Source organism: Artemia sp. Qi Xiang Cuo, chromosome 13, assembly GCF_049724085.1.
Source record: "Artemia sp. Qi Xiang Cuo chromosome 13, ASM4972408v1, whole genome shotgun sequence".
Classification (NCBI taxonomy): Eukaryota; Metazoa; Arthropoda; class Branchiopoda; order Anostraca; family Artemiidae; genus Artemia; species Artemia sp. Qi Xiang Cuo.
The window spans coordinates 41,379,589-41,394,668 of record NC_142806.1 but is presented as its reverse complement, the minus strand read 5'-3'; the positions used below and the strand labels follow the sequence as shown (position 1 = coordinate 41,394,668).

General features: G+C 36.9%; 2 protein-coding genes across 3 annotated transcripts in view; one reads left to right on the top strand and one right to left on the bottom strand.

The window, feature by feature from the left end:
* LOC148945290 (uncharacterized) overlaps positions 1–15,080 on the bottom strand; it is a 30,459-nt gene that overhangs the window by 7,614 nt on the left and 7,765 nt on the right. Inside the window, exon 1 of one of the 2 annotated variants that reach the window (XM_089099448.1) lies at positions 509–647. The exons of the other annotated variant lie outside the window; for it this stretch is intronic. Within the exon in view, the coding sequence (XP_088955574.1) occupies positions 509–539 (31 nt within the window). The 5' untranslated portion in view covers positions 540–647. Of the gene's footprint in view, positions 1–508; positions 648–15,080 lie in introns of those variants that run through there. 2 annotated transcript variants of the gene reach the window in all.
* The window catches only part of LOC148945286 (uncharacterized), a 354,164-nt gene continuing 350,646 nt past the window's right edge, over positions 11,563–15,080 (top strand). Inside the window, exon 1 of the mRNA XM_089099445.1 lies at positions 11,563–11,687. Coding sequence (XP_088955571.1) covers positions 11,582–11,687 — 106 coding nt within the window. The 5' untranslated portion in view covers positions 11,563–11,581. The remainder of the gene's footprint in view (positions 11,688–15,080) is intronic.

The window sequence follows — 15,080 nt, the reverse complement described above, 5'->3', positions numbered from 1 at the left end:
ATCGCAGTCGCTGCGATGCAGTCATATCAGAATCAAGTCAGTTTGTGGAGTTCACACGATGAAGTCCTTATAGTCAATGCAGGACCTGCTTCGACAGCAGCCGAATATATTATGGCGCTGCAAACTTTCAATAGGGAGCAAACAGTTTCAAGAGAAACTTGTCCATTCAAGTGGTGAAACTCTCGTGCTATGCAGTTCCAAAAACACCTGTACGAATTTGCAATGAAATTCATGTCTGTGCCCGCTACCAGTGTCCCTTCTGAAAGAGTGTTTTCCAAGGCTGTACAGATAATAACTGAACGACGGAACCGACTCTCAGGGGAAAACATTGACATGCTGCTGTTTTTGAAAAGCCTGTAGTTTATTTTTCTCTTTTCCTGAGCCCGGATAATTCCAAACATGGGTTTTTATTATATTCATTTATGTAATCGAAGTTTATTTTTATTGTTTGATTTTATATTATTTGAATTTTGAAAAAAAAAAGTTATACAAAACACCCTTTATTTACCATTTACGTTACTGAACTTCGGCAAATCCATGAGATAGCAAAAAACTGATCCGAAACATCGAATAATCAAAATATCGCCCAACACTAGAAGAAAAGTCCTCAAGTAGCCTGCAGAAAATAAAGGAGTGATTTATAAGGCTCTCAATAATCTTTCGCTGACTATAATATTAGTAACTTATAGCGTACAATTTAAATACCCTAATAAACTCAATTAAAAAATAAATAGTTTTGCGGTGAAAACATTATGTAGCATACAAAATGAAAGGTTGATTTATTGGGAATTCCACTTGCCTCAAAAACCAAACTTTCAATAACTAGTAATTAAATTTTTTGACGGTGAAAAAGCACCTTTGCATTATTCAAAATCAATAAATAGTAAACTGTAATACAAAGCTATAACCTCCAGAAATCCAGTCTATAATCCTAACATTATCCGGAAACCCTCACTCCGGATTAATAGAGAATAAAGAAGGAGATTAAGTAATCCCCTTCTTCATCCCTGTACTGTCTGCAAAATGATAATCAACAAATCATAACACTTTAAGAGGAATCAAATCAAGCAGCAATATCCCAAATTACTTAATTAATCCTTATATCCTAAAGATAATACTTCTATTTAAAAAAATCATATAGTGTTTTTGTTTTCAGTAAAGGCCAATTTTTTTCAAAACTCAACAAATATAAGGATACATCATGAGTCGGTTTATTTAAGGTAGGTTTATAGGGTGGCCTGCGTTTACCCCCTCCCCCCCCAGAAAATACCCCTCCGGAAAATACTCCCCGGTAAATCGCCCCCCTGTGGAAAATAAGGCTTTCCAAATTTGAGAATTTTATTTGAGTTTTTTTTTTTTTTTTATTTCCGTAGGGGTAAGGAGTTTTGGTACTTATGCACAATGGGTCACTCACTCTAGTTTATGCTATGCAAAACTCGAGAACAAACCAGTTTCTTCGTTAGTTTTTTTCAGCTTAGCACGAGACAAGACAAAGAAATGACAGAATATATGGGAATTATATAAATTTGGCTATATATTTGCACATAAGGGGGGGGGGGTAAAGTATTTGGACAGTTTGAAGTAAAAAAAAACAATTCTTTCTAGCTGTATGACCACTAAAAAATTACAAAAGAATAGCGAGTCATCTGAAAATTGTGCTAACTAAAAAAAAAAAAAAAAAAGTATTAAGTAGCCTACTAGTATTAGGTTAATGTAGTGTTTCATTTCAGTGTTTATGATGATCGCTCATCAAAGTTTATGTTATTTGTGCCTTTCATTTATGTTATTTTACTGTGTTCATCGCCGTATATTTGGCTTTAAAATACACTTATCTATATCTAATACACAGAATAATTGTACCAAACAGATTTTTCATGCAGACCCGCTATACTTTACCCCCCCCCCCCTAATGTACAAGTCTATAGCCCAAATTTATTTCTAAAGTAACGAAGAAACTAACAACAACAACAACAACAAAAACAGAGCATTCTCGAATATTACACAGTGTAAACTTGAGTGAGTGGAGCATAATACACAAGTACCAAAATTCCTTCCTCCTACGGAAATTAAAAAAATAAAACTCAAATAAAATTCTCAAATTTGGAAAGCCTTATTTTCCAAGGGGGTATTTTCTGGGGGGGGGATATTTTCCACGGGGGGCTTTTTCCGTGGGATAATCGTCGGGGGGGGGGGTGTAAACGCCTAGAACCATTTTATAGATATATGTTACATAAATTGTTAAGCAATAATTATTGTTCGTTATAAGTTTCAACCACAGGTTTACAGGTTGAAAACCTAAATACCTAAATACAGGTTTTACATTTCAGGGCCCGTTACCATCAGAGAAAAAGAAGAATGTCTCGAAATTTTCGAAGAAGGAGGGCTAAAAACTGCGGCTTTGTGTCTTTTACCATGGTGATTCGAATGGCGAACTTTTCGTCTTTATCAGCCATATTTTTCAAGGGATCCCGAGCTGTTTTACTATTAAAATAAACGGAAATAAGAGTTACTATTCCTCAACCAGTTTTAAGTGAAAAAAAAAAAAAATATGGCTTAACATCTCCTTTTCAAAGTGCGTTTTTAAACTTTCGATTACCATGGGTCGCGGTTCGATCTTTACCAGATTGCACTACATAGCAGGAAGGATGTAGAGCACACATATGGTCGATGGAGGGATGTCCTGACAAAGGAATGGTTTTCATGAAGATTGAGTATTGTGATAAGGATATTGATCGAAAGATACTATTTGGGTAGAGTAAGAGGAGCCATGTTCAAAGCAACCTAGAATAGGCTCAAACCAAGGCCGTATCCAGGCTTTTCAGGACCATAAAATACACAAGTACCAAAAAAACATAAAAAACTTCTTTATATGAATTTTGTTAGGTTTTTACGAGTCAGACAAATTTTTTTGGGGGAGGGGGAGGGCTCCCCCCCCCCGGATACTGCCTTGACTTAAACGCATATTTCTTTAAAATATCATGGACATTGTGTTTCATACTAGTTATCCTCTAATCGTTAGGACAGTCACGACCATAGAAATAGAAAAAAGAACTGAGTACAGATTTTGCAAAATTTTACTGTCATATTTCGTCTCTAACCCGAAGTCCTGTTGGTTTAGAAGAGAAGAAATAGCAAATACTAGTTAGAATCGAACCTCTTTGTCTTTTTTCTACCCTCATGGTCACGATTCTGTATCAATACATTTCAAGGATTGGAAACAACCATTAAGTTTATAAAAAGCTATTCTTGTATATGACAAACAAGGTTTATATATATATATATATATATATATATATATATATATATATATATATATATATATATATATATATATATATATATATATATATATTCCGGTGTAAACACCGGAAGACACGTCATTCGCAATCCTTGTGTACTAACACACTCTATTTTATCGGTTTGAGATACATCGTCTTTTCCTATTAAGACACCTGGCTACCAGCCAATAGTGGTACTCATAAAGTCAATTTAAAATCGAAGGTGCTCGTTACGAAAAAAAAATTATTAACGATCGGTACTAGTGCATTAAACGGACACTTTTATATACTCTATATGGAATGTCAAACGGGAGATGCTACACATACCGGGACAGATACCCGGTACTAAAACAGCTGTTAGAGTGTTATTGAGTGAAACGGGTGATCTAATATGAATGTTAAAATTACAATTTGGGATTTGCCATTTATGTAATTCTTATAATTTTGTTCATAAGCCATTATAACCGGGTCTCTGTCTCTGGTTAGGTTACGTATCTAATATATGGTATGCTTTACCCCCCCCCCCTAATGTGCAAATATATAGCCCAAATTTGATTATAAACTATTATATATTCATCCTATTTATTTTATTTCATTAGCATTAACCAAATTTGACTTCTTTAGCAGCATATAGAAATGACCATATAATGCACCAGTACCTAGCGATCTGTCAGTGCTATTTTTCTAATGCTTTCTTTTATTTCCTTTTTCTAGTGCGCTGGGAAGGGAATGCCAGATTTGGATCATTCAATGCTATTTCAGTAAAGCTAATGGACACTATGTCATCTCCTTGCTGCTTTTCTCCTTTTTATTACCCTCTTTATGGCTGAAGTGTAAAACAATGCGTTACGCTGTTTTGATCCAAATATTAGAATACAAATTATACAATGCCTAGGCCGTACCCAGGATTTTTTTCGGGGGGGGGGGGTTACTCAAAGATTTTTTTTTCGGAGGGGGGGGACACAAAAATAACTAAAAAAATCATAAAAATTCGTCCCCCCCCAAAAAAAATAAAAACTAACCTTCCGAAAAAAATCCTGGCTATAGCCCTGGTAGAGCACAATCAATTTTTTTTAATTTTTTATAATTACTACTATCGTTACTTTCTTTTTTTTTACTATTAATTCAGAGTTTTTCGGCTACAAAAGTGTAAATAAAATCATTGGTCACTACAATAATGATTAAACACACGCCTTATATCATCCGATTTACTCAGAAAATTTCATGAAGCGTCTAAAGGTCTCATCACATTGAATTTTTCTTCAACAGTTTATAGTTGAAAAGGGGAAAAGAAATAGTCTGATAATTAATTTTAAAAAAAGGTTTTTCTGATGGAAATACAGAGCAAACTTGAAGCAAAAAAAGTTATTGCTTTGCAGTTTATGCAATATGTGCCTGCAAAACTGGTTCAAATAAACTGACTCGTGATATTTTCCTATATTTATAGAATTATGAAAAATGAGTTCTTTTCTCAAGACACAGAACCAAGACAAAGAAACAGGATTAGGAGCAGAAAAATCCTTAAGTAGAATGTGGAAAATGAAAGAAAAATTTGCGAGACTCAATAGTCGTTCGCTGATAATGAAATCAATCAATTTTAGTATATTGTTTTAATTCTCAAAAAACTCAAGCAATCTCAGTTTCTACTAAAAACACTAGTTGTTTTTCAAAATTTTGCAAATATAAGGATATATCACGAGTCAAATTATTTGAACCAGTTTTACAGGCACATGTTGCATATGTGCATCCTCATAAAGTGAGGGATGTAGCTGCGAAGACCAGAACCAGCCCCCAAAAATTACTTACGGTAGATAGGCCTTACAAAAAGCTTGGAAGAGCTCGACCGAATCCGTAAATGTTTGATTTCAGCATACTTGGATGTGAATATATTCAGAATCATGTACACCGCCCCCTTGAATAAAAACCTGGTGGTCATAGTTAAGACATTATTTTGTTGTATTAACTAAAAGAATTACTAAGGCTAAAAAATGATTCAACAACTGTCTATGGTTGGATCAGGTCTATGACGGGTTTGCACGCTATGACGTGTATGACGGGTATGACTTTTTGTTTAAGAATTTAATAGAAAAAAAGGGAAATTAGGACATTGTTTCTATGTCTTTCATTATGCTTAATTATTTAATTGGAAGACTAATCAAATTTGCCAGATATAGAAATAAGCTGTATTGATTTCCCTTGATAAGTTGACCTTCTTTACCAATGGATTCAGCTCGATCCTAATGTAGCTTGATAAGTGACTTTCAGATTAAATACATATGCTTACACTGGGATGGCTAATGAATTGAAATTCAATAAAAATAGGATTTTCTTATCCTTTACTACTTTCATGGCTTCTCACAAAACTACTTTTTTTCTGAAAAAAAAAATAACAGTTTAATTGGAGAAAAACTGCTAGTCAAGATAGACAACAATTTTTTTTCTCAATTTACTGTATGGCTGATAACAAACTGGTAACGTATCAGTATAAATGATGTTCATATCTTTTTCTGGTGTCCTTTGAATGAAGAAAATGAAAAACAAATTACTTCATTACTGAAAGTTTTCTTAAGACTACGAGTATGTCCTAATTAGTTTGTTCATGGTTATCAAATAATTTCTTTTTTATGAACATGTATAACACAAGCTTTCTCTTCTTGTACAAACGTACAAATTTGTACAAATGTTCGTACAAATGTGCAACCATTTATCAAGTTGGCTCTGCTCTGGTTACCTACTGCGTACGCAGCCTTTTAATTTCAGAAGAGGGCACCATTCATGCCAAAAGTAAAACAGAAAAAGGACACACATCACTTTAACATATTAGGACAATCCTTAGGTTTAGCTGTGCTGCGAAGTATCTTACAAAAACAACGAAGTTTCAAGTATCTTACAAGCGTCAGAAAAAGAAACGAACAATTTGAGTTGGAACTGATCTGGTATAAGGATGGACTATGTGAACCCGAAAAACAATTAGGTGGACTCCATTTACTATTAAGAGCCATTGCCTTAAAATTGCGCAGTTAATAGTCACTCAAACTAGTTAGACAACCAAGTTACACTTTTACTTGGCATTCAGCTAGGCTTAAAAGCAACCGGTTCAAAAAACTCAATTGACGACAAAATTATTAGCGATGCTTTACTAGGAGGTTAATTATAGCACAAAAATACATCAAAGCGTAAATGATTAATGTTTGTGATCAAAACTCGCAATAAAATCATGGACCCATGGACCTGTGGACGAATTCAAGTCCTTGATAACCGGAATCCCTGATTATAAAACTACTATTTTGAGTTGCAATGAGAAGAAATTGAAAGAATAACTCTGTTAGATTGAAAAAATATGTTTTGTCCCCCCCTCCACCATCCCTTATAACAGTCCAAGAATTGACACCACTGACAAGGGCATATATTGAATGCAACCCATTTAACTTTGATCCTACCCAGAGTCTAGAAAACTCAAGGCCCTGGTATAAAAAGACGTTGTAAGAGGACGGTGTTTGTATAATAATAAAAGTCTTGTTCATATCTGATATTTGTTTTAATAGGTGAGTTGCAAGTTTTGAACTTAAAAAGTCTTAGGTTTTGAACTATGGTTTTCGAAAAAATCCAAATGTCCGTGGTCGGTCGAATTCTTAATATTCCCAAGACCCTGTTTTTCTTTCTTGGCAAGTAACTTTACTTTGAAGGGAATTTGACTAAAAAAAAATCTCTAATGACAATCTGTCTACAGTCCAAGGTAGTCTCTATTTCAATATAAATTGCCGAGTCCTCCCTCCAGTCGATTCTGTCAACAATTTGTGTATATAAGGTATTTATAGCGCAAATAATGTCACCCCTAGTACTCTGTGCCAGAGGGTGAATCACACAACCTTTTAACCCTATAGAGGCAATTGTTGTAGAAAAACAAATCTGTACTTTTCGAGCTTAGACTGCCATCTTGCTGTAAAAAATATTGCTTATAGCAGCATCTTTTAATGGTGCAGAAAAATGGCAGTCGATTGATGCCTTCGGGGAGCTGTTGTGTGACATGTGGCCTAAGCAGTGAGTCACCAAACCAAGGGATAAGAAAAAAGAATGAAAAGGTAGGTGTTTTCTAAGCTAGAAACTGGAAATAAAAAGAAAAGGCGGGAGATTCCTTGCAAATCCTATGTGTATAAAATATATACAATTTTGAATTACTGCAAATGAAATTCATGATGTGTGCAAGAATTTGGATCAGTAGCAAGAAATATTTCCTTGTGTTGTAAAAATACGACATCGGACGATCGTGGCTCAAAATCGTGAAACGAACAACTACATAAGACAAATAAAAAGGATGAAGAAAACAGTATAATTTTACAACAGCTATTATGTAGGAGGGGTCCCTCCTTCATAATAGCTCACACCACCCCTAAGGGATGGTCGATCATTGAGTAGGCACGGTGTGTCATATGTCTAATTTTGTTTTCTATCTAGATGGGGGAATCTTACGACAGAGTAAGAAAACGAGCTCAAAATCGCCCAATTGACGCAGAAGAGGCAGTCAAGTATGTTTTTGATACTCCAGAAGAGATGTTGTCTGACTTGTCGGATGAATATGAGGACGTTGATCCAGACTTCCTGTCTCCAGGAGATCTTATCAATGATCTTGATCCAGACTTGTTGCCTCTACAGGACAATCGCCACTTATTTTTGGAAAAGGATGACGTAGAGGCTAGCAGTGAACCCGGTGACGATGACTTGGGGGAAACTCCACCCTCTAGTCAACAGAAGCAACCGGTAGCAGCAAGTACTGAAAAATCAAAGAAGAAATCGAAAGTCCAAGAAATATTCTGCTGGAGAAAAGTAGAGATAGAAAAAGTTAATCTTTGTTGGAAAGAAAAGCCTCGCCAAGTTCCGAACATCTTAGAGACTCCACTGAAATACTTCCAAAAATTCTTTGACAATGAACTTCTTGAGCTGATAGTTAAACAAAGCAACGTCTTTGCACTTCAAACTGAGGGTTGCAACCTCTGCCTCAGTTTTCATAAGCATTACTCTACTATTGGGGGTGATAAAAGTTCCCCATTATGCATTGGGAAGCAGCTACCAGATACCCTGCAATTGCCGACAAAATGAACTGATAAAGATTTGACAAGATCAAATGTTTTCTTCATTTCAACGACAATGAAAAAGCTAAGAAACCTGGAAAACAAGGATTTGACAAGCTATACAAGATTCGACCCGTCCTGGGTCATATCCATTTCAATTTTCTTAAAGTCAACCTTGAAGAACACCGTTCAATTGACGAGCAAATGATTCTTTTCAAGTGACGAAGCAACTTGAGACAATATCTACCAAAAAAGCCGACGAAGTGGGGAATAAAATTGTTCACAAGAGCTGGTGTTTCAGGCTTTGTACATGATTTTGAAGTTTATCAAGGTAAGGGCACTCTTGTTGAAGATGACATAGAGCCAGATCTTGGAGTTGGAGGCAACATAGTTTTACGTCTGGTGAGTATCTTACCAGAGAATATGAACTACAAGATTCCCTTTGACAACTGGTTTACGAGCTTGCAACTAATGAGTTTGCTCAAAATTAAAGGATTGCCTTGAATTGATACGTTGAATAAAGCGCGACTGACGAGCTGCCCGCTCCTCACAGATGGTGAAATGAAAAAAACAAGAGAAAGAAGCTTCCAATTACAGGACTGACATTCATTCTGGTGTTTTTGTAGTGAAATGGTTAGATAACGACACGGTTTGCTTGGCTTCGACGTATGTAGGAATAACGCCAGAGGATACGTGCAGACACTGGAACGTTAAGGATAAATCCAGGGTTGAAGTTTCAAGGCCAGCCGCAATATTGGCTTCTTTTCATGTCAGACGTCAAAGCGCTCACTTCAAGGACAGACAAGCCGATGATCTTGAGAACCTTCAGGTCTGAAGTTGCAGCAGAGTTGAATGCCTTGGCACGTGCAACGTAAACGTGATAGACCATCCGCAGATGTCTAAAAAGTCCCAGCCCCATTCCAAGTCGCAATCGAATCCCCGGCTATATCTCTTCAAGCCAAAGGACTTTATTACTGGTCAAAACACAATGAGAAACAGAGCCGCTGCAAAAGTGCAAATCAGGATACACAACTTATAAATGCGAAATAAGTGAACTTCCGCTGTGACTTATTGACAAAAATAATTGTTTTAAAGCCTTCCAAAACAAGTGAAAATGCTCAGAGAGGTTAATGTCGTATTTTTGCAACATGGTCTAAAATTGACAATTAATAATAAATAGTGCAAAACCATTTTTTTTTGTCAATAGTCTGACCTAGAGATTGCATGCGAGGCGTTGGAAATTTTTCCTAGAATTCATTCCTATAGTGGCCTGTCAAGGGTTAAAGTCTTAGTAAATATAACAGCTTCGCGGCGACATGTACATCAAAGTTGCCTCGCTTATCGTTTCCCTTGTTTCTCTATTCTACGTTTTACACATAAGCTGAACCAGAGCTTGAAGAAATAGTCCCCATGTAACTGAACCCTTTTCCAATCAGCCCTATTTAACTAAACCCCCTTAAATTCAACCTCATGCATATCAACCATCCGTTCAAATCAACCCCTTTTAAGTCAAAATGGCCTTAGGTTAGCGGTTGATTTAAACAGGGGTTGAGCTGCATGGAGTTGAATTAAATGGAGGCTGAGATGGAAAGGGGTTGAGTTAAATAAAAGTTGAGTTGAACGGGGTTGACTTGAATGGCGTTGAGTTACAAGCTCACCATTTAAAAAATAGCATTGATGGAACACCCCTCTCCAGGAGATGGTTCGAACATTGACATTAAACATCAAAGAAATCTATTTCTTAACTACCAATTTCCGAATATTTCCACCAACATGTAAGCAAGTATACTTCAGAGGAGGTGCGTGCTTGATACCACGAATTTTCCTGTGATTTGTTCGTCTCTTTCTGTTTTGACGAATACGGCCCCATCCCAAAATAAATAGATGCTCATGTTCGCCTGTAAGTAACAGAAGCGGAGGCAGCCTGACGCTAGTTGCACACAAAGAAAAAACTCTCCTTGTTTTCTTTCTCAAAAAGAAATTACCTTGCTAACCATGAGCAAACAAACTAGGACACCGAGTCCTGGTATCGCTGATTATTTGGTTTGGGACGGTGGTCGATGATGTGACTGTGTAAGATCAGCCAGAGTCGACCCAGCTGTAAATGGGTACCAGGAGAAATCTGGGGGGAAACACGGGAAGCGTCGGATGATTTGCCCCAACCACGCATAACACTCCCGGCCGAAGGCATCGAACCAGGAGATCGGTACCTGCGCAACGCAGACCATTTGGTGAGCATACGAAAAAGTTTTTTCAAGTAAGTTAAATTACATCAGTGTGACTGATGGCAACATACACCATTCATGGTGTAAGGGGGAAAAGCCTACTTTCAAAAACTTTTTTTTCTTTAATCATGTCCTTTTTCATAAAAAAAACTGTTTTTTGTGATGCTGTAGAAACAGTACATGATAAAGGATAAAAAAAATTCATGTTTTTCTAAATTTTGACTTATTGGTTTTCTGAATGTGAACGTGCGTATTAACTCAAAAAATAATTTTCGAATGACATTTTGTCGAGCTATGCAAAAAAGTAGGTCATAAGCCGGTTATCAGCGGAAATTAAAACACGGCCAAAGTATGGATCAGATAAATCCGATTAATTGACTAGACTTAAGTCCCATCCGTCCTTGAAGGTCGTCTTGGGGCCTCTTTCTTCGTAATAGCGTGGATAGCCCTATTTTTTTCAATTACCTAAATTTCTGAAATCAGCAAATGTATAGTTCAGCCATAAATTAGACCCAAAACATAGGTCTTTGTGAACCGGCACAAACTTTGAATAACTATTTTTATGAAACAGAAAAGGTATATCTTTATTTTATATATAATTAGTTTGTCTTATTGCATTTTCAAAACAAAATACAACCATAACCGATTGAAAACAAACCATTAAGTTTCAAAGGGACTGGAGACCTGCACCCCCCCTCCCTATAACGGTGCCACTTTAGCAATATAATGTGATGGAAAGCATGCAAAATCTCAATTAAAATTCTTAACACACGATATAGCGAAATGCAAATACAATTAAACTTTAATCTTTCAACAAAACCGGTCCAAGACAAGTTTTTTATTGAAGGTTGTGATAAAAATACAAGTTAGGTGATGTCGCGAAGATGGATTTCGTGCTCAACACAAGATTTGAGAGGGGGCAATTAAGCTCTCAATTACTTTTTTCAAAGAACTAGGCAAACCAGCAGAAGAGTTAGAGGCTTAGTTTAGTTGCGCATTACATTTTGGTATGACTGAAATTAGACTGAGTTTTATCAGCGTTTGGTTGACTTACAAGTGGAAGAAATATGTATCTAGGACGTATATACCTAAAGAAATTCCAGTTTTCATGGCAGGTTAGTCTATTTATAATTTTTTAAAAGAGGCGAAATAAATAGACTCTAATGATGTCTAACCAGCTGGGTTTTACATTCTAAGCTAACCATGTGTCCAAATCACTCGAATGAACAGCAGTTTTCCTGGAATAATACATGTCATCCAAAACATGAAGTTGAGGAAGGGATGGCGGTTGCTCATACAATGTGTTGAGGTAGCGCTGGAATGATAATAGACAGAAAAAACGAATGAACACCTTGTTTGGATATTTTGTATTCAAGCCGGCTTATTTTAAAAGATAACAATAGGAAAAACCTATCCTATCCCCTCCAAAAAATACCAAATATCACGAGATGCCCACATAATTTCGAAATAACCAAGGTATTGAAAAAATCATGGACAGTTTTAAAAGTGCATTTTTAAATGCAGGACCGTCCAGGCGAAGCGAGGGCATTTGCGAAGGCGACACTGCTGTAGATTGTAAACATCTACAATGGTCACTGGAAAATTGCCCAAGCGAATGCCTGGGCTACCGAGCAAATTCACGAGTCTAAGGATGTAAATGATCACTAAAGGGAGCATTCACAGTTACATTCTGAAGCATGATAAAGACCAGGCTCGCTTGGTTTGCAAGACTTTAGGGGTGGGGGCTGAATCCCTTAAAATAGTCAAATTAATGAGCTTGTTGGATAAGGATCAGTGTCTGAAGGTTGCCCTCCCTTACTCCTTTTATATGCAGAGGTCTTTTGCCGCATAGATCACAATTAGTTGTCTTGGTGGGCAATTTGAAAAAAAAAACAGTGGTTTCAGTTAAGGTGGCAATTTGAGCATGCATACGTTCAATGCTACTGCTAATACTTCAAAACGGGCTGCATATATAACTTTTAGACTAATTAATTCTGCAAGGTATGAATATTTAAGTGGGTACATGGTTCGAAATTTGATGTGCCTTTTTTTGCCAACAGGTATTTTCTTCAGCACAGTAGTAAAGGTAACAAAATATAGCTCATCTGGTCTAGCCCGAACTCCCAATCTGAATTTTCAATGAATTGATATTTAAATCTCTTTCGAAATCCACACTTTCAATTTCAGAGGCTGACCAGACGATCTTAATGAAGGTATTATCCATTCAGTGACCCCAAATATTCAAATGGTGCATATTACAAATAAATATTTATAAACACCACATCCAAGCGTCAAACGAAGGATTTACATTGTAGATCCCCTTCTATTTCTCATCGTGTAGCAATAAATATTGATGAATTTCACTGGAGATTACCACTGAACTAACCAGGGGCACAAACTGGAGAAAGGAGGGCGGGGGCGATTTCTCCCCAATATTTTGCAAAATACTTGTTTATGTATCTTCATTAAACAAAAAGAGAATACACTTTGAACCCCTCCCCACATCTTTGTGAATTAGCGTCCAGGAACTAACCTTCATAGTTCCCAATATTTTAGGCTGACGAGAAATTATGTAGCATTGAAGAGTTCTTTGACAATTTTTTAACACCTATCAGTCTATCCTGGTTGCAGCCAGGGGCGTTGCTTTTTGCTTGAGTATTCTGACGCGTATCTTTTCTTTTCCCAGAGGGGGTCGTTCGAACCAGCGGTCGTACAATATTGAAAGGAGGTTCATTTCAACGGGAATCGCCATGCTAGTGTCTTTTTAAGTAGGAAAAAAAAATCACGTCACAGTACGTGTGTACGGTTTACTGCCATTTTTTCCCACAAAACGAAATATTTGTCCGACTCGTAAAAAAGCAACAATAATGAATATAAACAAATTTTTGATTTGCTTTTGTCTTTTTAGCCCCCCCCCCCGAAAAAAAATTCTGGATACGTTCTTGATCAGGGTCAATGAAACCATTCTTAGTGGACAACTTTATGCTATGCCTCAACAATCTTCTACAAGGAATTCATCTGCACATGCATGCGTACAAATATATAAATTACTTGTAGCACTCTGGTAGCAGATTACAGAGATTAATAAGATGAACAACTCCAAAATATTTCTGGCCATGTCAACCCAGCCCATAGACTCAGCCGTTCAAGGTGGGGGCGACCGGGGCAACTTCTCTGGGCGCCATGGCGGGGAGGGGCACCACGGCTTGGGGTTCCCCACTTTGATCGAATTTTTAAATTTGATTCGGCCTTTTTGCTTATATTTGAGTCGGGAGGGGGTGCTGTAATTCATTTTTTCCAGGGCGCCACCAACCCTAGGAACGGCTCTGCCCACAGAGGAAGCTGACGTCTAAAGTGTCTATATTCTACCCGAGTTATTGCAAGTTGCATTTCAATCTCTCTCTCTCTCTGATTAAGACATACATAGGACTTTAACAGCAAGGACAAGCTGCTAATAAGAATTTCTACATAATACATCCACTTTTAATGAAGTAATCTTCTATTTGTTCTCTGAGACCTTGGTAGCCACAAAACATAAATTTTTGCTCAAAGAGGGCAAAAAGATGGGGAATGTCAATTCTAATATAGCCATCCCATTTTTTTTTGGTGGAAAACCGAAACCTCACTTTTACCGAAGCCATCCTTTTATGCAGAACAATTTTAATTTAATCTCTTTAATTGATGTTTTTAGCATTATATTAAATGTTGATCTCGCTCTCCGTACTAAAGACTAACTTTTGTATAACAATGCTTCGAGGAAATGGGCTCATTTAGGTATATTTCCTTTTCAAAATAAAATAGAGTGCTCCTAACTAAGGAGAAGTATGTCATTCTCTCAGTCCATTAAACCTTTATATTACGTTCAACTTTTTGTAACAGCGCTTCATATTTAAAAACTAAAGTTTCCCGTTGAAAAACTACCTTTGACAGTGCTGTTATCGCTTATTATCATACTGCACGCTCAGTCCATATACATTCCTTCAGAAGAGGGAACATTAGGGGCTTAAACCCCCCTCCCTCCATATTTATCAGGCGCGCATCTCATGGAAAGCTTGGAAGTTTCGATCTAAAAGTGTAATTTTTTATCCATAAAGTACCGCCCCATGCAAAAAAGGTCCAATTACCTCCAGGGGCGTCTTTTTTTTGGGGGGGGGAGCATTTGCCCGCCCCATTAATGTGGAGGATTTTTTTATTATATATCCCATGCACCTTGACTATCCGGATATGGATCCTTCTTACCCCCCCCCTCCACAAACAAAAATGCTGGAGATTCGTCCCTGGTTACTTCCGTCCAAGTAGTTAGTGCTGAATTTCACTGCATGGACGATCAATATTAACGATTCGTTTTCTATGAACTGGATATATGTTGTGTTAAAGGACGAATGTGCTAATACAGGTTCTGAAACTGGCAGGGGCTATTTAAGCATCTTATTGATAGTTCTAAGTCTATTGGGTGTTTCATAATTTTGCTCTGCCCTATTTTGGTGAAAAATTACAGAAATTGACAC